General features: G+C 46.3%; 4 protein-coding genes across 4 annotated transcripts; 3 read left to right on the top strand and 1 right to left on the bottom strand.

Annotated features, from left to right (window-relative positions):
• Positions 1-1,000: 1,000 nt before the first annotated feature.
• Positions 1,001-2,957, bottom strand: LOC126712446 (SKP1-like protein 1B). Its single transcript, XM_050411773.1, has 2 exons — positions 2,520-2,957; positions 1,001-1,435 (listed from the first exon to the last, which is right to left on the bottom strand). Exons 1-2 carry the CDS (start codon positions 2,814-2,816, stop codon positions 1,262-1,264), a joined length of 471 nt encoding a protein of 156 aa, XP_050267730.1. The 5' UTR covers positions 2,817-2,957; the 3' UTR covers positions 1,001-1,261.
• A 2,675-nt stretch (positions 2,958-5,632) lies between these two features.
• Positions 5,633-6,106, top strand: LOC126695099 (uncharacterized). Its single transcript, XM_050391728.1, has one exon. It carries the CDS (start codon positions 5,633-5,635, stop codon positions 6,104-6,106), a length of 474 nt encoding a protein of 157 aa, XP_050247685.1.
• Positions 6,107-16,906: 10,800 nt separating this feature from the next.
• On the top strand, positions 16,907-18,007 carry LOC126695094 (uncharacterized). Its single transcript, XM_050391715.1, has one exon. The coding sequence runs from the start codon at positions 16,907-16,909 to the stop codon at positions 18,005-18,007; it is 1,101 nt and encodes a 366-aa protein (XP_050247672.1).
• A 1,545-nt stretch (positions 18,008-19,552) lies between these two features.
• On the top strand, positions 19,553-20,266 carry LOC126695085 (uncharacterized). Its single transcript, XM_050391702.1, has one exon. The coding sequence runs from the start codon at positions 19,553-19,555 to the stop codon at positions 20,264-20,266; it is 714 nt and encodes a 237-aa protein (XP_050247659.1).

Raw genomic sequence — 20,266 nt, 5'->3', positions numbered from 1 at the left:
ACCGATACAATTTTGCCCACCACATGAAATGCCAGCATGGAACATTCCTCTCCACAATGCCAATGCAGGGTTACAACTTAGCATTGGTAATGGTCAACGGAGAAAAAACGAGCATTCATTTCTGCGATTCTAAGCATTAGATAGCATGGACAACAAAGTTTATGTATACACCACACCATAAAATGAATTTCAAAACCTTAAAACCAGTTTTAAATAGAGAAGACCCTTCTTCAAAATATAGGACCTGGGAATAAGGCATGCCTTGACCAATAAATTTTCCACTTGTTCTATTTTCGATTTTCTTTCTCCACTTCTCCGTGCTGATTCCATTCCATCAGTTTTGGGTCAAACTAAGGCTGCTGCTCATTTAATTTCATTGTATGTATTAATGCATATGCCAGGGAGCCTAACAAGTGGCAGGTCGGAGCCACTTTGATAGCAAAAGAAAACCAAGCCTCTACAATGGGACTAAAAAATACCTCTACTTTGGGAATTTGAATGTCAGAATTACTCTAATATCTTCAGCATTTTCCAATTTACAATGCCAGAAAGCGCCTTCCCCGGCACACTATAAACGTTTTAGGAGTCTTCACTAAGCTGTAAACAACTAAACACAGGCAGTGAAACTACTAAAGATTGTTTCAAGCCATAGTGTGCAAAAAGATGGCAGTAGGGCTGATTCACTGAACCAATAACAAAATTGGTAAATTTTGTGTACACAATAGAATAGACATACATAACATAGAAAAAAATCTTGGTAAACAGTACACCCAACCCGGAACCAAGTCCATGAAAGAACAGCTCTCTCAAGCAAAGTTGGTGGTGAAGCACCGACAAGAATTGTATAGATCCATCATAAACAAACCACTGAGGCTCTGAAAATATAGCATAATGTGATAGCCTCAACAAAACTCACTTGGATCCCCTCCACCAAAATCAATGGTGGATCACCTTGATATGACAAGTACTGTAGATAAAAGTATCAAAAACACAAACAACCGGAGAAAAAGCAACATATTATCATATTAACATAATAAAAGAGATCCATTAAACATCATATTTCGCAACTAAATGTGGAGGAAAGGGAAGTGGGTAAGGTTTAAGCAAAACAAACATTGTTTTACAGCAGAGACACCTAGAACAGTACTTGAATAACTAGAAGGTCTTAGAAAGGTGGAAACAACCACCCCTTTCCTCAGCACAAGAGTAAAACATAAGCCACAAAAAAGTAAAAACAATCTGCTCATTTTTATAACTTTTTTCACTCAAAGGCCCATTGGTTCTCCCTGCGAACCTCCTCCTCTTCCTCGGGTGTGAAGTCATTCTTGATGTTGAACGTCTTGCGGATTTCCTCAGGTGTTTTGCCCTTGATCATGTCTGCCACTGTTTGGCAAGTCAGATCCAGCAAGCTCTTGATGTTCAGATAATTTGCAGCCTGCAAACCAGACATAATCCAGAGTGAGATTTGTCATTCTAGGTGTACAAACATGGTAGAAGTAACTTATATAATACAGCACTAATTCAGTGCATGCTGAATGCAACAACAAAATCATAGACCCATTAAATGATCTTGGTGGCTTCTATGGACAACAAAACACCAATGGTCTTGATGCTCTAAAAGTATATTGCAGGATCACAAAAAAATTGCTAAGTGGACCTTCAACATGGAAAGAAAGTTGATAGTATGATAACTAAAGGGGGCATCAGCAGAATTAAAAGCATAAAGTAGATTCTATTTGGGAACAACATTTGAGTCTTCAAAAGCAAGAGTCAGCACATATCATAACAAATCAAAGTTCAAAACAGAAAAAAGATAACGAGTCGCTAAAGCTATTCCATATTTTACATCAGAATAAACAATAAAGTAACAAGGTTGATACATAAACACAATTTGATTATCCAAAATTCATCCAGGTACATGTTCCTAAAACTTGAAAGTCCTGTAAGTCAAGATTCATACCCATCACTCTAATAACTCTTGTCAGCATATTGTAATGATTTCCAAAACATTATTATGGCCACTACTATATTTGGGGTCTGTTTGGTGAGGCATTTTTACTCGAGTGTGCCTGCACCCAATAAAAGATGTGCCGTTCAAGCTCATTGGCATTCTGAGACCACTACTTCAACCAATACAAAAAGAACTTACCATTCACCTAAACCAATCTTAGGGTCCATCTACACTTCAGCAACAAATCCATCACCAAAAAGCCACAAAATCACAACAAAAAAACAGGAGTTCTAGATAGGAGTAGGACACATAATATCACAGCTGAAACACAACAATGCTTACTAATAAGATTATGAATTATTTCATCTCAACCAAAACAAAACAAAACAAAGTAAAGGGGCTAGTAATTCAGCAATCAACATAACAGAGTAAACATTCACAATAACAATATAACAAATTAAAAAAAAAAAAAAAATTCCCCTTTTGTTCCCAAACAAGATAAATCAATCCCTAGAGAGAGAGAGAGAGAGAGAGAGAGAGAAAATTGAAAGATCTGAGAGGGGCAAACCAAGATGAGATCGAAGAGGGTGGCCTGGTCGACTTTGACAAACTCGAGGTCCCAGTTCTTGAGCTCCTCATCGGCAGAGGCGACACGGTCCTCGGCTTTCGGGGTCTCGACGTGCTTTTTGCAGTACTCGATGACCTTCGACAAGATCTTGCTGGTCACGTTCGGCAGAGGGATTCCATTGTCGGCGCAATCGTCTTCAATCATGTGCTTTATCGTCTGAGATTCCAACGCCACCACTTCCTCCACCTCGAACGTCTCTCCGTCCGAGCTCTTCAGCGTTATCTTCCTCGACGACATCGTTTTCTCGCTCTCTCTCTCTCTTCTCTTTACCTCTTTTCCGGTTACACAAACCCTAGAAATCGGATAGAGTTTGGGAGACTCTCTATTGAGAAATAAATTTTTTAGTAATGAAATAATTTTGAGGTACGTATTGTGGGGTGGCTCTTCTTATTTATATTATATATATAAAAAAAAGTTTGATATTTAATTTTATTCCAGAATTTTCTAAATTTCAATTACTATTAGGAAACGAACAAAAGTAGTTGAAAAGAAAATTAATTACCGTGTAAATCGGTGTGTGATTTGCAAGTTTGGATCCTTTATGATTGTTGGGATCTCAAAGTTAATGACTATCATGTGATTAGGATTATTCTTTTTTTAGATAATAATTCATAATTAATGAGGGGAATAATAGATTTGAGCTTCAAATATTTTTCAAGACGCTAACTTGTAGGTTAAGCTACAAATTTATTGGTCGTGATTTGGATTTTTATGAAGGTAACAAATATAATTTTTATTTTTATTTTTTCTTCATATAATATAGTTCGGGAAAAACTTAGAAGCCCTTATATAAGCACGCTTTGAAACCATAATTAAAAAACCTGTAATGTCAAATGATACATTGATATTGTTTTTAATAGCAACTGTGTGCAATGATCCTTGATTTTTAATTTGTGGCACTCCCTAATTGATCACAATGCAATTGATAATCAATTTTTATGTTGAGGGAGCCACTATTTGCATGCATAAAGCATGGTACAAGATTCCGGCTCATCCAATAAGTTATCTTCTTTTTTTTATTATTTTTTTTTAAAAGTGTATACAATGGCTCAGTGTACTCTCAAAAATATATATTTAATGGCTTAGTGAGACAATGGCTAATAGAAAATTACAAGTGTAGGGAGAATGATATAAATCTTCTACCAATGAAATTTTACTTATACTTGGATTTAAAAAGTTTAGATTTAACATGTAATTCATATCATCATAAATATTTTTGTTAGAGGCTTAGAACATTTCTAAAATGTAAAAACTCTAAATCATCATTGTGGGGGGTAAAATTCGCCAGTTAACGTTGGGTCATGGTACTCGTACTAAGCCCAACCATAATAGGAAGCGAAGACACGGGCAGAGGACCCCCCAGCCCAATCATGTTGGGCCGGGCTTGCTTAAGGGACGTCCGAGAAGGAGTATCTCCTCGGACGCACCTTATGGGAGGCCGATTCACACCCTTTACATGGTGAACGGTCATCCAAAATCAAGGGAAAATGCAGGACGTTCAGGAGGTAACCACAACTGCCGCATTAAATGCAAGGAAGCTACTTTTCCAGCCGCATTAATGTGGAAAGGACAGGAGAACAGAATTATCTTGGTCAGTGCAACTCACAGAAAAGAAGAAGGATGTCCTATGGGACAGGCACTCAAGTAGAGGCCCAGATGATTAACAAGTGTAGGGTCATTATCGTTCGAAGGATGCTATATAAGAGAAGAAAATCCCTATGGCCAAGGGGATCGAGAGAAAAAAGGGAAAAGGAGAAAAAAGGGAGAAAGAGGAAGGAGTTCTGTAAACAAAGTATAAGATACAGCCCCACGGACTGTTATCCCAAAAAGCTTAATGGAATATCCCCACGTCCAAATGGTTGTATGGCTTGCTTATAACTACGTTTACTCTGTCAAGACCTAGTTCTGTGACCTACTCTCTACAAATTCATTGTTAAGGGTCTTTTGGGCCATAATCGCTTGCCTGTTGGGCTTGGGCCCTAAAAACCGCCCTTACAATTGGCGCCGTCTGTGGGAAGAACTTGTGTCTCGACAAGTGAAACAATAAGGGATGGAAGGATCAGGTCCGCGCCAAACCAAACGTGCAGAATCTCAACGACAGGACAACTTTCTAAATCTCGAACGAGCGAAGGACCAAGATAATCAACGAGAGGGCAGTGTGAACACCTCTCACACGAATAGAAGCCGCTCAAAAGGGAAGGATCACGCGTCCCACAAGCACAACGAGCGAAAGGCTCTACAGCAAGAGATTGACGATTTGAAGAAGAAGCTGCGTGGTGAGGATGGCGAATACAGACGAAGGTCAAGAACCCCTCCGAGCGAGACGTTTTCCTATGAGGAAGAACGGCCTCGCAAACGCGGCCGCAAAAGCCCGTCTTACCAAGGCCTAGCCAATGACGCCATGAGCAAGGCCCTGGATCGCATCTCACAGTCACCATTCACACGTAGAATAGAGAGGGCGATGCTTCTTCGGCGGTTCAATCAACCAACGTTTGCCATATACAATGGTCGAACTGACCTAGTGGAACACGTGAGCCAATTCAACCAGAGGATGGCTGTCCACTCCAGGGACGAGGCGTTAATATGTAAGGTGTTTCCATCCAGCTTAGGACCCCTGGCAATGAGATGGTTTGATGCCCTCCCACCGAATTCCATAGATTCAGCTGACACAGACTTTTGGTTCCCATTTCATCACCAGCACTAGAGTCCCTCGACCCCTCGACTCCCTTTTATCCTTATCCATGCGAGAAGGAGAAACGCTGAAGGCCTACTTGGACAGATATTGGGAAACATACAACGAGATAGAAGGAAACTACGATGACGTCGCCATTAGTACATTCAAAAGAGGCCTGCTGACAGAACATGGCTTGAGAAAGTCTCTCACTAAGAAGCCAATCACCAACGTGCGGCAACTCATGGACAGAATAGACAAGTACAAAAGGGTCGAGGAGGACCAGCAGATTGGGAAGGGAAAGGCGAAGGTTGTCCCTCAGGAGAGGAGGGACTTCAGGTCGGACCGCTTTAGCAGTAGTAACAAGCTGAGAAGAGATTACATGGAACAGTCCGGACCTACTGGGGCTCAGATAGTCCACGCTGTGTTCCGAGAACCATTGCACGAGATCCTGGAGAAAGTGAAGCGCGAACCTTTCTTTCAGTGGCCGAACAGGATGGTGGGCGACCCCTTAAAACGCAATCAGAATCTATACTGTGCATACCATCAAGAGCCCGGTCACACCACCGACGAGTGCAGGAACCTGAAAAACTATTTGGATCGGCTTGTCCGAGAAGGAAAGCTAAGGCATCTATTGCACTGCCCTGAGCAGTCGAATGTCGAAACCAGACAAGGCGCATTGAGGCCACCCATAGGCACGATAAATGTCATTCTTGCCGCTCCAGGGAGAACTGGCTCCGGTCCGTTCAGAGTAATGTCAGTGGGTAGGTTCCTGACGGAGCCAGGCGAAAGGGAATCCAAAAGAGCCAGAGTGGGGGCCCCGCCATTAATCGGGTTCACGGAGGAGGATAAGTAAGGAACTATTCAACCCCATGACGATGCCCTAGTCGTGACGCTCAGAATAGGAGGTTATGACGTGAAAAGGGTGTTAGTTGATCAAGGTAGCGTCGTGGAGATAATGTACCCAGATTTGTATAAGGGGCTGAACTTGAAGCAGGAAGACCTGTCGCCATACGATTCACCCCTGCTTAGCTTTGAAGGAAAAGTCGTTATCCCGAAAGGCATGATTGGGCTGCCTGTGCAAACAGACTCAGAAGTGGTGGAAGTGGACTTCATCGTCGTAGACGCATACTCCCCCTACACAGCTATTGTGGCCCGGCCATGGCTTCATGCACTAGGGGCTGTGTTGTCAACCTTGCACCAAAAAGTGAAGTATCCGTCAGAAGGTCGAATCAAAGAGATAGTAGGGAGCCAAGGAATGGCCAGACAATGCATGGTGTCGGCAATTTCACGACGATCAAGCAGCGAACCTTCCACTTCAGCCGGGAATAGCTTATAGCAATCAATGACCCTGGTCCCATCTGAGGGTAATGGAGGACTGGCCATGGAGGTGAGCTGTGAAGAGCTGGAGAAAGCGCTCGTTGGATCAGACCCTGAGAGGTTTTTTCAGATCGGCTCGGAATTACCAGCACAGGAGAAGTTAGTGCTAATTAATTTCCTTCGACGGAATGAGGACGTGTTCGCCTGGGATCCTTACGAAGCCCCCGGGGTTGACTCCGACCTCATACGCCATCACCTTAATGTTAATCCGGCTATAACACCGAAGAATCAACCTCCTCGGCGCTCGTCAAAGGAACACGCAGACGCAGTGAGAGAAGAGGTTGCAAAGTTGAAGAAAGCCGGGGCTATCAAGGAAGTATTCTACCCCGAATGGTTGGCAAACACAGTCGTGGTAAAGAAGAAGAGCGGGAAATGGCGGGTTTGCGTGGACTTCACGGACTTAAACAAGGCCTGCCCGAAGGATCCTTTCCCAATGCCGCGGATAGACCGACTGGTAGATGCGACTGTCGGACATCCCCGAATGAGTTTTTTGGACGCTTTCCAGGGCTACTATTAGATATCCCTGGCTGCCGAAGACCAAGAAAAAACTACTTTCGTCACCCCAGTTGGCAACTATCATTATAAGGTGATGCCCTTTGGCCTAAAGAATGCTGGGTCGACCTATCAGAGGATGATGACTAGGATGTTTGAACAGCAGATGGGCAAAACCGTTAAAGTGTATATAGACGACATGGTAGTAAAGAGCAAATTGGTGGCTGACCACATCAGAGACCTCGGCGAAGTGTTTCAAATCCTGAGAAGGTACAAGCTGCGACTGAACGCATCCAAATGTTCATTTGGGGTGGGATCAGGAAAATTCTTGGGCTATATGGTAACCCACCGAGGAATCGAGGTTAACCCTGACCAAATAAGAGCCATTCATAGCATACAGCCTCCCCGGAATCCCAAAGAGGTCCAGAAGCTTACCGGCATGATAGCTGCTTTAAACCGTTTCATCTCCCGCTCAGCGGACAGATGCAGGCCTTTTTTCCTCCTATTGCACAAGTGGAAGGGTTTCGAGTGGACTAAAGAGTGTGATTTAGCCTTCCAACAGCTCAAGGAATATCTCGCCCGACCACCAATCATGTTCAGTCCCGACGCCGACGAGGTGTTGTTTGCATACATCGCAGTCGCCCCTCATGCGGTAAGCCTAGTGCTAATCCGAGAGGACAATGGCACACAGCGGCCCGTGTATTACGTAAGCAAATCACTGCAGGAGGTAGAGACCCAGTACCTCCCCCTCGAAAAGGCTATATTGGTTGTCGTACAAGCCACGCAGAAACTCCCCCACTATTTTCAGGCACATACAGTAGTTGTGCTAACCCAACTTCCACTGAAATCAGTCCTCCGTAGTGCCGACTACACAGGAAGAATAGCTAAATGGGGAACCATCCTGGGCGCCTTCGACATTAGATACATGCCTCGCACCGCCATAAAGGGTCAGGTCCTCGCCGATCTGGTAGCTGAATTTGCGGAGCCCACCCTAGAAGGGGTGGAAGTGTCGGGATCACCAAATGCCGATGGGAAACTGGTCGGCACGGTCTCTCAGCAAGAGCAGGATAAGTGGAGAGCATACATCGATGGTGCAGCAAACCAAAGGGGCTCCGGGGTGGGACTCGTTCTAGTCTCTCCCGAAGGGATAACCGTAGAAAAGTCGTTGAGGCTCGGATTCTCGGCAACGAATAACGAAGCCGAGTACGAGGCACTGTTGGAGGGGATGTCTATGATCCGGAAATTGGGTGGGAAATGCGCGAGCATATTCTCGGATTCGAGACTCATAGTGGGACAAGTAAATGGGGAATTGGAGGCGAAGGATGAAAGAATGCGAGGGTACCTTGCCCAGGCTAAACACCTACAGACCCGTTTCGACGACTTCCGTTTAACGCATATACCCAGAAGTGGGAACACCCATGCTGATTCTCTCGCAACACTGGCTACCTCCTCGGCTCAGCCCCTTCCGCGGGTTATTTTAGTTGAAGACCTCTGCCGCCCAACGGAAGAGGAGCCCAACGGTATTCGGGTACACAACGTCGGGGCAGGACCTAGCTGGATGGACCCTCTGGTCCTGTTCTTAAAGCACGACTCCTTACCAGACGATAAGGTTGAGGCTAACAAAATCAGGAGGAGAGCTTCTCGATTCTGGTTGTCCGAGGACTCCAAACTTTACAAACGCTCGTTCTCAGGGCCATACTTGCTGTGTGTGCACCCAGGGGCTACGAAACTCATCCTGGAGGAGTTATATGAAGGGATTTGTGGAAGCCATACGGGGGGCCGGTCCCTCTCCCACAGGGCCATGACGCTGGGTTACTGGTGGCCGAGCATGCATAAGGAGGCTCTGGAATATGTGAAGAAGTGTGACCAATGCCAAAGGTTCGCCCTGAACATACATCAGCCTGGCGGAGTACTTAACCCGTTGTCCAGCCCTTGGCCATTCGCATAATGGGGCCTAGACATACTAGGGCCGTTCCCCAAAGCTGCCGGGAACAAGAAGTTTCTTCTTGTCGGCACCAATTACTTCACGAAATGGGTCGAAGCTGAGGCGCTGGCAAACATTAGGGACGTCGATGTCAAGAAATTTATTTGGAAAAATATTATCACTAGGTTCGGGACCCCGCACACCCTGATCTCGGACAACAGCCTCCAATTTGACAGCAAGGCTTTTAGAGAATATTGCAATGAACTGGGGATTGTCAACCGATACTCCACACCAGCCTACCCGTAGGGTAACGGACAGGCGGAAGCCATCAACAAAACTATAGTGAATGGATTGAAGAAGAGGTTGGACGACGCGAAAGGGAGGTGGGTTGAAGAGCTGGCCCACGTCTTATGGACGTACCGCACCACGCCTCGTAGGTCCACGGGAGAAACCCCCTTTTCATTGATCTACGGAGCCGAGGCTGTCATCCCACTAGAGATAAACTTCCCCACCCAGAGGACTACTGCATTCAACCCTATTGCTAACAACGGCCTTCTAGAGAAAAGCCTGGACCTCCTCGAAGAGAGAAGGGAAAGTGCGATGGTGCACCTAGCTTATTATCAGCAAAAGCTCAAACAGGGCTACGATGCCAAGGTGATGTCAAGGCCCTTGACGCCCGGGGATCTAGTGCTGAGGAAAGTCCTGGGCACCGCGAGGAACCCTGCATGGGGAAAGCTTGGACCAAACTGGGAGGGCCCATACCGTATCTCATCCGTAGCTGGCATTGAGGAGTACTTTTTGGAAGACTTGGACGAACATGTAGTGCCACGTCCGTGGAATGTAAATAACCTGAAAAGGTACTGTTATTAATGAAAAACACCACGCTTGCTACCGTGTTACTATACAGCTATTTGGGATAAGTGTTAAACAGAACCCAAGTCCTGCATGGCTCCTCGGACCACAGGCTTGGGGGAAATTAATCAGATACGATTCTCACTAAGTGTTAAACAGAACCCAAGTCCTGCATGGCTCCTCGAACCACAGACTTGGGGGAAATTAACCACGCCACGATTCTCAATAAGTGTTAAACAGAACCCAAGTCCTGCATGGCTCCTCGGACCACAGGCTTGGGGGAAATTAACCACGCCACGATTCTCAATAAGTGTTAAACAGAACCCAAGTCCTGCATGGCTCCTCGGATCACAGACTTGGGGGAAATTAACCACGCCACGATTTTCACTAAGTGTTAAACAGAACCCAAGTCCTGTATGGCTCCTCGGACCACAGGCTTGGGGGAAATTAACCGGATACAATTCTCACTAAGTGTTAAACAGAACCCAAGTCCTGCATGGCTCCTCGGACCACAGGCTTGGGGGAAATTAACCGGATACGATTCTCACTAAGTGTTAAACAGAACTCAAGTCCTGCATGGCTCCTCGAACCACAGGCTTGGGGGAAATTAACCGGATACGATTCTCACTAAGTGTTAAACAGAACTCAAGTCCTGCATGGCTCCTCGGACCACAGGCTTGGGGGAAATTAACCGGATACGATTCTCACTAAGTGTTAAACAGAACCCAAGTCCTGCATGGCTCCTCGGACCACAGGCTTGGGGGAAATTAACCGGATATGATTCTCACTAAGTGTTAAACAGAACCCAAGTCCTGCATAGCTCCTCGGACCACAAGCTTGGGGGAAATTAACTGTGATACGATTCTCACTGTATGTTAAACATAACCCAAGTCCTGCATGGCTTCTCGGCCACAGACTTGGGGGAAATTAATTTCGCAGCCGTTTTTGTCTAATTATGAACTATCGTTATTTTCATGTATTCATTCATTTATACTTAACTTTCAACAGTAAGTGACAGAACTAATATCCATTCATGATGAAAACAAAAGAGAATAAAACAATGATATCTGAAAGGAAATAACCATTATCATTGAAGCTCAAAAGTGGTTCTGTTCACAAACATTAACAACGCAAAACAGAACAAAACACGAAAAGCAAAACAAATAAATTCCTATACTACTTTCCTAAGAGCCCTAAGTCGGAGCGGGCTGATCATCTGCTGCCTGGTTCTCCGGGGCAATCTCCTTGGCCTGTGCAAGGATCTCGCTGATACGAAGGCTGTCCTCAGGTGACTTGCCCTGCGCAGCCTGCTTCGTGCCCCCAGCCTTGGAAATAGAGGAGTCTGCTGGAAGAGGCTCGATAGAGGCAACCTCGTCAGGAACCTCGCGTATGTCCTCTGGGAAAAAGATGTTCTCAACCTTCCTGAGATCAGAATCTGCTGGGACGGCTGCCCGATCCAGGGCTACACCCCAGGACGTGGTGATGTATTCCTTGCAGACGGTGGCAACTTCCTCTGCCAACCTAACCTCAGTATCATGGACTCCACATTCATATGAAGCCGCCATAGCCTTCTCAGCAGCTTCCCTGGCCAAGCGGGCCTCCTCCTTGGTCCGTGAGCTCAGCCTTGAGCTTTGAAACTGCCTGCTGCTCCGCAGTAAGTTTCTCCTCAGATTGGCGGAGCTGTATGCGCAGGTCGTCAGCTTGCTTTTCGGCATTCTTAAGGCCGGCTTCTGCACTCGCATGAGCCTTCTTCACCTCCTTTATTTCATTACTCTGGCGATCAAAATCTAGTTTGAGATCGCCAGCGGCCTTCTCGGCGGCAGAGCGGGATTGAGCCTCCCTATGCAAATCCTCACGAGCTTTTTTGGCCCATTCCTCAACAAAAAAAATTTGTTGAGTAACCTGCACTAGGAAGGAAATAAAAAACCTTATTAAAACATGACGATAAGAGGGTACACAATATAGAGACGAGATAGAAGATCCCACTTACCATGACCATGTCCCTCTTCAATGACATGAAAAGTTCTGGCTAACGAGTCTTTTTGAGGCCCTCCATATCACGAGGCAAGAGAAGAGGCTGCTGCAGGGCCTCGGCCAAGAATGATGCCTGCCCTCATTGGGATTCCCATAGGGTCGCATCCTAGGGGATCGGGGCACCGTCTAATTCAATCCGAGGCGACCATGTTCGTTGTTCCCTACGAATGGCTGCCTCGTCTCGGCTATCAGTGGACCTAGTCCTCTTTTCTCAAGGCTCTTTCATCTCCTTGCCCTTCTTTTTAGGCCCGTCCTTTTCACGGCCAATCTCTCCCTCCTCCGTTTCTTCTACAGGCCCTTTTCGCCTTAAGTTAGGCATAGGCTGCAGCGCCGCATCCGACGAGAGATGGAGAGGAGGAGTAGGAGTCTTAGGGGCAGTTTGTCCCTTTGAGACATCCTTGGAGGATTGCCCCTTGCTCCTGTTAGATAGAAGGCCCCTGAGGCCAGTCCTTGGCTGCAAATCCATTCCTTCTTCTTCAGTCTCTTCGCTGATATCAGGTTGTGCGATGACTAAACCAGTATCAGGAGCCGCTGAGGCGCGGTTTAGATCGGTGTTGGAGTCCGAGAGCTCTACTACTCTAACCGACACCTCTCCTTCCTCGGTAAATTGGAACTGGTCTATTTGTTCCTCTAAGGATGAATGCGAAGAACCAGCCTCCTCCTCCGGGATAACCACTAGGGGAAAGGCACGTTAGGGAGGCAGCTGAATAGGAGGTAAGTCTGTTGCAGCGAGGAACCCTGGTATGGACACGTCAATGCGTGCCAATCTCGGACTGCCAGCCCTTATAGCTTGGCCGACGTCTACCAAGGATCGAGTGAGGGGAACGTAGTCCAAAATCAAAGGAGCCAACCGTAGTTGTCCGTCCTCGCTTATGAAGATCTCAGACCGCAGGAGGTAATTTAGAGCCTGGATGTTGACTAAGCTCAGCCGAGGGGATGTTCGCTCCTTGTCTGCAAAGGCCGTTAAAGGGTTTATGTTAGTCCGAGGAGGCATGTAACCAAACCAACAAGTTTAAAATAAAAAGAAAAAAGGGGGGAGGGGAGCTCAAAACTAAGGTCCTCCCCACGGAATCTAGTTCTATGACACCCCACCTGGCGTTCCCGCCCTAGTCGGACAGTGAAGGCCGTCATGCCATGGTCCGGAGACGATCAAATGGTCGTCCTTTAAGCCTTTGCTGGACTTGGGAAGGTAGGATATCAACCTCACTTCATCAGTCCTGGACTTTAGGTAGTATGAGTCGCCGAGCTTATGGCATTCATAAAGATGAACCACGTCGTGCCATGAAAGGCCGAGGTTCATCTGGTCGTTTAAGGCGTCGGCACACCCCAGGATCCGGAACAGGTTCGCGGTGCATTGATGGGGGGCCAATCTATGACCACGTAGGTAGTCCCTAGTTATTCTCCCCATTGGAATCGTCATTCCTCCTTCCACGAAGGCTATCATTGGAATTGCGACTTCCCCTGTTCTCCTCTTGAACAAAATGTCCTCCTGATGGCAATACTCTAAACCTACCTCCGGTGGAATACGATACTTCGCCCTGAAGCCCGCCATACCGGCCGGAGAGTCTACCATTTTTTCAAGCCTACCCATCCCCTCTAATCCTAGACAACATGAAGGCAGTTTGTTTAATGAAGAATAACGAAGAAGAAGCGCGCACTTACGGGTAAGAAGCTCGACGGAGTCTTCAAGAGAATGGCGGCGAAAGTAAGAACGGGCTGAAGGAGAAGGCTCTGAGACGTTCTGGATAGTGGAGTGTTCGTCAAAAATGAGGAATGAACGCCTTCAAAACCTTATATACTCAGAGGGAGTTGGACAGACATACTCCCGTCTAGAGCAAGTGAAACGTTATCCACCGTTGATCCGGTCTCCAACCGTTGGATTGAAAGAGTGTAAAACCCCAAAAAGCTACAGTTACTTTCCCCTGGGTCATTAAACGCCTTCAGCATTAATGAGGCGTGTGAGGGTGCGCCCCCCCACACGTGTGAAGTAGGAATTCACAATGAACTGTCCAGTAGGTATCAAAATCCCGTCTTTCCTCCTCGGACCAAGAAGAAAAAGCCGGAATTTTGAGGGGCTATTGTGGGGGGTAAAATTCGCCAGTCAACGTTGGGCTATGGTACTCGTACTAAGCCCAACCACAATAGGAAGCGAAGACACGGGCAGAGGACCCCCCAGCCCAATCATGTTGGGCCGGGCTTGCTTAAGGGACGTCCGAGGAGGAGTACCTCCTCGGACGCACCTTATGGGAGGCCGATTCACACCCTTTACATGGTGAACGGTCATCCAAAATCAAGGGAAAATGCAGGATGTTCAGGAGGCAACCACAACTGCCGCATTAAATGCAAGGAAGCTACTTTTCCAGCCGCATTAATGTGGAAAGGACAGGAGAACAGAATTATCTTGGCCAGTGCAACTCACAGAAAAGAAGAAGGATGTCCTATGGGACAGGCACTCAAGTAGAGGCCCAGATGATTAACAAGTGTAGGGTCATTATCGTTCGAAGGATGCTATATAAGAGAAGAAAATCCCCATGGCCAAGGGGATCGAGAGAAAAAAGGGAAAAGGAGAAAAAAGGGAGAAAGAGGAAGGAGTTCTGTAAACAAAGCATAAGATACAGCCCCACGGACTGTTATCCCAAGAAGCTTAATGGAATATCCCCACGTCCAAATGGTTGCATGACTTGCTTATAACTTCGTTTACTCTGTCAAGACCTAGTTCTGTGACCTACTCTCTACAAATTCATTGTTAAGGGTCTTTTGGGCCAGAATCGCTTGCCTGTTGGGCCTGGGCCCCAAAAACCGCCCTTACAATCATAAACTCATAATGTTTTTAGAATTCATATCATTGTACTAATAATTATATTAAAATTATTTTGATTTTAAATTTTCAAATCCAATTTAATTAACATACAATTACACACTATTAAAGAATATAACTTGTGAATAGAGGGAACAAGGCATGCACAGGTCAATTTATCATTGATTCTCTTTGTGATCCAAAGTCAAAGTAGGATGTCACGTGGGAGATTAGGCATGACTAGTGATCAATGTCCGACTAGCCTGCAGCCGAGCGCTTGCAGCAAGCGTGAGGGAACCCTACCCAAAGAAGTAAACACATGTTATGTCTTAAAAATCTTACACAAGGAAAAATGTTAAAGTTAATTGTTTATTAAGAAAAACTTACTCTCATATATATATATATATATATATATATATAAACACTTACAAATTAATATTACATCAATACTGTGGGGATCGGCCCAAAATAACATGCTGGCTAGGCCCCAGGCCCGTCTGAGGAGTCAGCCTGGCCCAAGCAATCCTTATTCAGGCCCACTGGGGCAAAGAGAACATGTCCGAGGAGTAATTTCTCCTCGGATACTGCAAATTCCGGAGCAAAGGTACATCTTAGCCACTATAGTCCATCTTCCAAATACGTAAAAAGGAAGGAATCCCAAAATATCTCAGAAAAGGCTGCCATTACCACATTAAATGCATTACAACTACTCTCCTGGCCGCATTAATGAGGAGAAGACCCCTGAACAGTACTACCTTAGCTACCGCAACTCACAAAATTGAGAGGGGTGTCTGATGGGACAGGTGCACAAATGGAGGTTTGGATGATCTACAAGTGTAAAGCCCAGATGATATGAAAGGCCCTATATAATATGTAAAAGTCCCCTAAGAGAGGGGACGGTGGAAAAAAGGAGAGAATACTGTAGAGAAGCCTCACTGCATTGATCGATATCTATGAATCAAGTTCTTAGCCTTATCATTTCTGGAGACCTTTCTACAGAGTGGCATTTTCGTTTTTGTTTGTGTATTCCCTTAACCCATGCATCAAACCATTTAAACTAACTGAAACCGAGTTCTTTAACCCATACTCTACAAAAATTCATTGTGTGGGACCTTTTGGACTAAGACTTGAGCGACAAGGATTGGGTCACCAAATTGTTCCCCTACAATTGGCGCCGTCTGTGGGGAGAACTTAAGTGTTGGCAAGTGCAATGGTTAGGCATGGCAGAATTAGGTCCACACTAGGGGAATCCCCACCAAGCTAACCCTCAACTGACGGAACCTGTTGGCTCTCAATGGCAAAATAATCCTCCCAACCCGGGAACAAATCTAGGCAATGGAGGGAATTATAAGGGAATCGTACATACTACCCAGACCAGCCAAAGCCATACCCAAATAGGTAGTTGTGCATCCCGAAGGCGTAACGATCATCAGGCCATGCAACGAGAGATAGAAGACCTGAAAAGAAAGCTGCGCCATGCACGGCAAAAGCAATCTCCCTCCAGTTCAGATGCGTCCTCTAATGAGGAGGTGGAGGATGTCAGCTACAGACGGAGGTCGAGAACTCCCCCGAGCGAAACTTTTTCTTACGAGAAGGAGGTGCGCCCTGCACGAAGGTATGAGAGCCCATCTAGCAAGGGATTGAGTAATGACACCATGAACAAGGCATTGGATCAGATCTCCAGATCACCCTTCACGCACAGGATCGAAGGGGCTAAATTACCCCGACGTTTTAATCAACCAACGTTTGCCATCTACAACGGCCGAGTAGACCTGGTGGAGCACGTGAGCCAGTTCAACCAAAGAATGGCCATCCACTCCCAAAATGAGGCTCTGATATGCAAAGTTTTTCCATCCAGCTTGGGGCCAATGGCGATGAGATGGTTCAACAGCCTGAAGACAAATTCCATAAGCTTTTATAAGCAGCTCACTCAGGCTTTTTGTTCCCGCTTTATTACAAATAACAGAGTCCCTCGACCCCTAAGTTCATTATTGTCCTTGTCCATGCGCGAAAGAGAGACCCTAAAGGCGTATTCGGATAGGTATTGGGAGATGTATAACGAGTTGGATGAGAACCACGATGATGTCGCTATCAGCACATTCAAAAGCGGTCTCCCCACCGAGCATGGCTTAAGGAAATCTCTCATTGGTAAACTCGTTGCTAACGTTCATCAGTTGATGGATAGGATTGACAAGTACAAAAGGGTGAAAGAAGATCAGCTACAAGGAAAAGGAAAGGAGAAGATCATTCCCCCCAAAGGGAATGATTTTAGGTCGGAACGATATAACCATAACCTGCCGAGGAGAGATTTTTCAAGACAGGCTGGACAAAGCAACATGCAAACGGTTAATGCTGTGTTCAGAGAGCCAGTACAGCAAGTTCTGGAGAAAGTCAAGAACGAACCCTTTTTCAGATGGCCGAGAAAAATGGCTGGGGACCCTTCGAAACGTAACCAGAACCTGTATTGTCACTATCATCAGGATCATGAACATGCCACTGAGGATTGCAGGAATCTATGGAACCACCTAGATCAGCTGGTCCAAGAAGGAAAGTTACGTCACCTTTTGCACCCCTCAAGTGGTCATCTGGGCCAGGAAATGCAAGAACCTCGAAAAGACGTATCATTAAGACCTCCCACGGGGACGATACACATCATCCTCACCGCTCCAGGAAGAACCGGCTCATTTCCTTCCTGGGTGCTGTCTATAGCTCGGCTCTCTGCCAAGGACAGGGAAAAAGAATGTAAACGGTCTAAAAAGGGAAGCCCTTTAATATTAGGATTCTCGGACGAAGATAAAAGGGGAACTATCCAACCTCACGACGATGCCTTAGTAATTACGCTGAGAATCAGAGGTTTCGACGTGAAGAGGGTACTGGTAGACCCGGGCAGCGCGGTAGAGGTAATGTACCCTGATCTATACAAGGGGCTAAACTTAAGGCCGGAGGATTTAACGGCTTATGACTCTCCCCTTATCAGCTTTGAAGGGAAGACAGTTATGCCAAAAGGGCAGATCAGATTACCCATCCAGACCGGGTCAGAGGTGGTGGAAGTGGGCTTTATCGTGGTCGATGCCTACTCGCCCTACACAGCAATAGTAGCTAGGCCATGGATCCATGCCCTAGAAGCCGTGTCTTCCACACTTCACCAAAAGGTAAAATACCCGTCTGGAGGCCAAGTGGAAGAAATTCGTGGAGATCAGGCCATGGCTAGGCAGTGTATGGTGGCCGCCATCTCACGTCGGCCCAAGGCCGAGTCCTCGGCTTCTGAAAACTTATAGTAACCAGCCACCTCAGCAGGACCAGTCAGTGGGCTAGCCAAGGAGATAAGGTGTGAAAGTTTGGAAAGGTTTATCGTTGACAATGACCCAGAGAGATTTTTCCAGATCAGCTCAGAGTTGCCTCTTCAAGAAAAAGAGGAACTGGTCGGGTTTCTGAGGAGAAATGTTGATGTGTTTGCGTGGGACGCTTACGATGCCCCGGGGGTTGACCCTGGTCTCATTTTTCATCACTTGAATGTTAACCCATCTTCCATTCCAAAGAAGCAACCACCCCGACGTCCCTCGAAAGAACATGCCAGTGCCGTTAGAGACGAAGTGACGAAACTGAAAAAGGCAGGGGCTATCAAAGAAGTCTTTTACCCCGAATGGCTGGCAAATACGGTGGTGGTAAAAAAGAAAACGGGGAAGTGGCGAGTCTGCGTGGACTTCACAGACTTGAACAAGGCATGCCCGAAAGACCCATTCCCGTTACCTTGAATTGACTGATTGGTAGATGCGACTGTAGGCCACCCTCGAATGAGCTTCCTGGACGCCTTCCAAGGCTATCATTAGATACCACTGGCACTAGAGGATCAGGAGAAAACGACGTTCATGACACCCGTCGGAAACTACCACTATAAGGTGATGCCTTTCGGACTAAAGAACGCAGGATCAACCTACCAAAGGATGATGACCAGAATGTTCGAACCTCAGCTAGGCAAGGTTATTGAAGTCTACATAGACGATATGGTGGTAAAAAGTAAGGTGGTATCCGAGCACGTGAAAGACCTGGAGATCATCTTTGGCATCTTAAGGGAGCATAAGTTGCGGCTCAATGCTTCCAAGTGTTCATTTGGGGTCGGATCTGGGAAATTCCTAGGCTATATGGTAACTCACAGAGGAATAGAGGTAAGCCCAGATCAAATCAAGGCGATTAATAGCCTACAGACTCCTCGGAATCCAAAAGAAGTGCAGAAACTCACTGGCATGATCGCAGCGTTGAACAAGTTCATATCACGATCTGCAGATCGATGCCGATCTTTCTACCTCTTAATAAATAAGTGGAAAGGGTTTGAGTGGACGAAGGATTGTGTCCTGGTCTTCTAGCAACTTAAAGAATACTTGTCGCAACCACCCATCATGTCTAGCCCTAAGGCGGACGAGGTACTGTTCGCATACATAGCAGTAGCCCCTCATGCTGTAAGCCTGGTACTGATACGGGATGATAATGGAATACAGCGACCAGTGTATTACATAAGTAAATCATTACATGAGGCTGAAGTGCGCTACTTGCCATTGGAGAAAGCAATTCTAGCGGTAGTGCATGCCACGTGAAAACTCCCTCATTACTTTCAAGCACACACGGTCATTGTTCTAACCCAGCTTCCCCTTCGATCGGTGCTCCGAAACGCCGATTACACAGGAAGGATCACCATGTGGAGTGCACTTTTGGGGGCCTTTGATATTAAATACATGCCTAGGTCCTCTGTCAAGGGTCAAGTCCTCGCGGACCTAGTCGCAGAATTCGCTGAATCCTCTATAGAAACAATAACGGAGAAGGAAGACATGGATGGAAAATCGGTTGGCACAATCTCAGCACGGGGGATCTCGCGTTGGAAAGTCTACGTGGACGGCGTGGCCAACCAAAAAGGATCGGGAATTGGGCTAGTTCTAATATCGCCCGAAGGTATTGCCATTGAAAAATCGCTAAGACTCGGGTTCTCGGCTACGAACAACGAGGCCGAGTACGAAGCTTTACTTCAAGGAATGATGATGGTTCAAAAATTGGGCGGAAAGGCAATGGAAGCATTCTCGGACTCCAAATTGGTAGTTGGCCAAGTAATGGGTGAGTTAGAAGCTGGAGATGCTAGAATGCAAGAGTATCTCGGTCGAGTCAAACGCTTGCAATTAGACTTTGAATCCATTAATCTGACGCATGTTTCCAGAAGTGGGAACACACATGCAGATTCGCTGGCCATTCTTGCCACATCCTTTGCACATGATCTGCCACGAATGATCCTTGTTGAGGATTTATGCCAGACAAGTTCAACTGGAAGAGACACAGCTCGGATCCATCAGATTAGAAAGAATCCCAGCTGGATGGATGCTATAATGAACTTCCTCAAAGACGATACGTTACCAGAAGGGAAACTGGAGGCCGAGAAGATACGGAGGAATGCTCCTCGGTTCTGGCAAGCTATACTGGCGTTCCTATTCTGGCCCATACCTATTATGTATACACCCAGAGGAATCCGAATCCTTGCTCGAAGAACTACATAA

The sequence above is a fragment of the Quercus robur genome, chromosome 2, assembly GCF_932294415.1.
Source record: "Quercus robur chromosome 2, dhQueRobu3.1, whole genome shotgun sequence".
NCBI classification, from domain to species: Eukaryota; Viridiplantae; Streptophyta; class Magnoliopsida; order Fagales; family Fagaceae; genus Quercus; species Quercus robur.
This window is presented reverse-complemented; position numbering and strand designations above follow the sequence as displayed.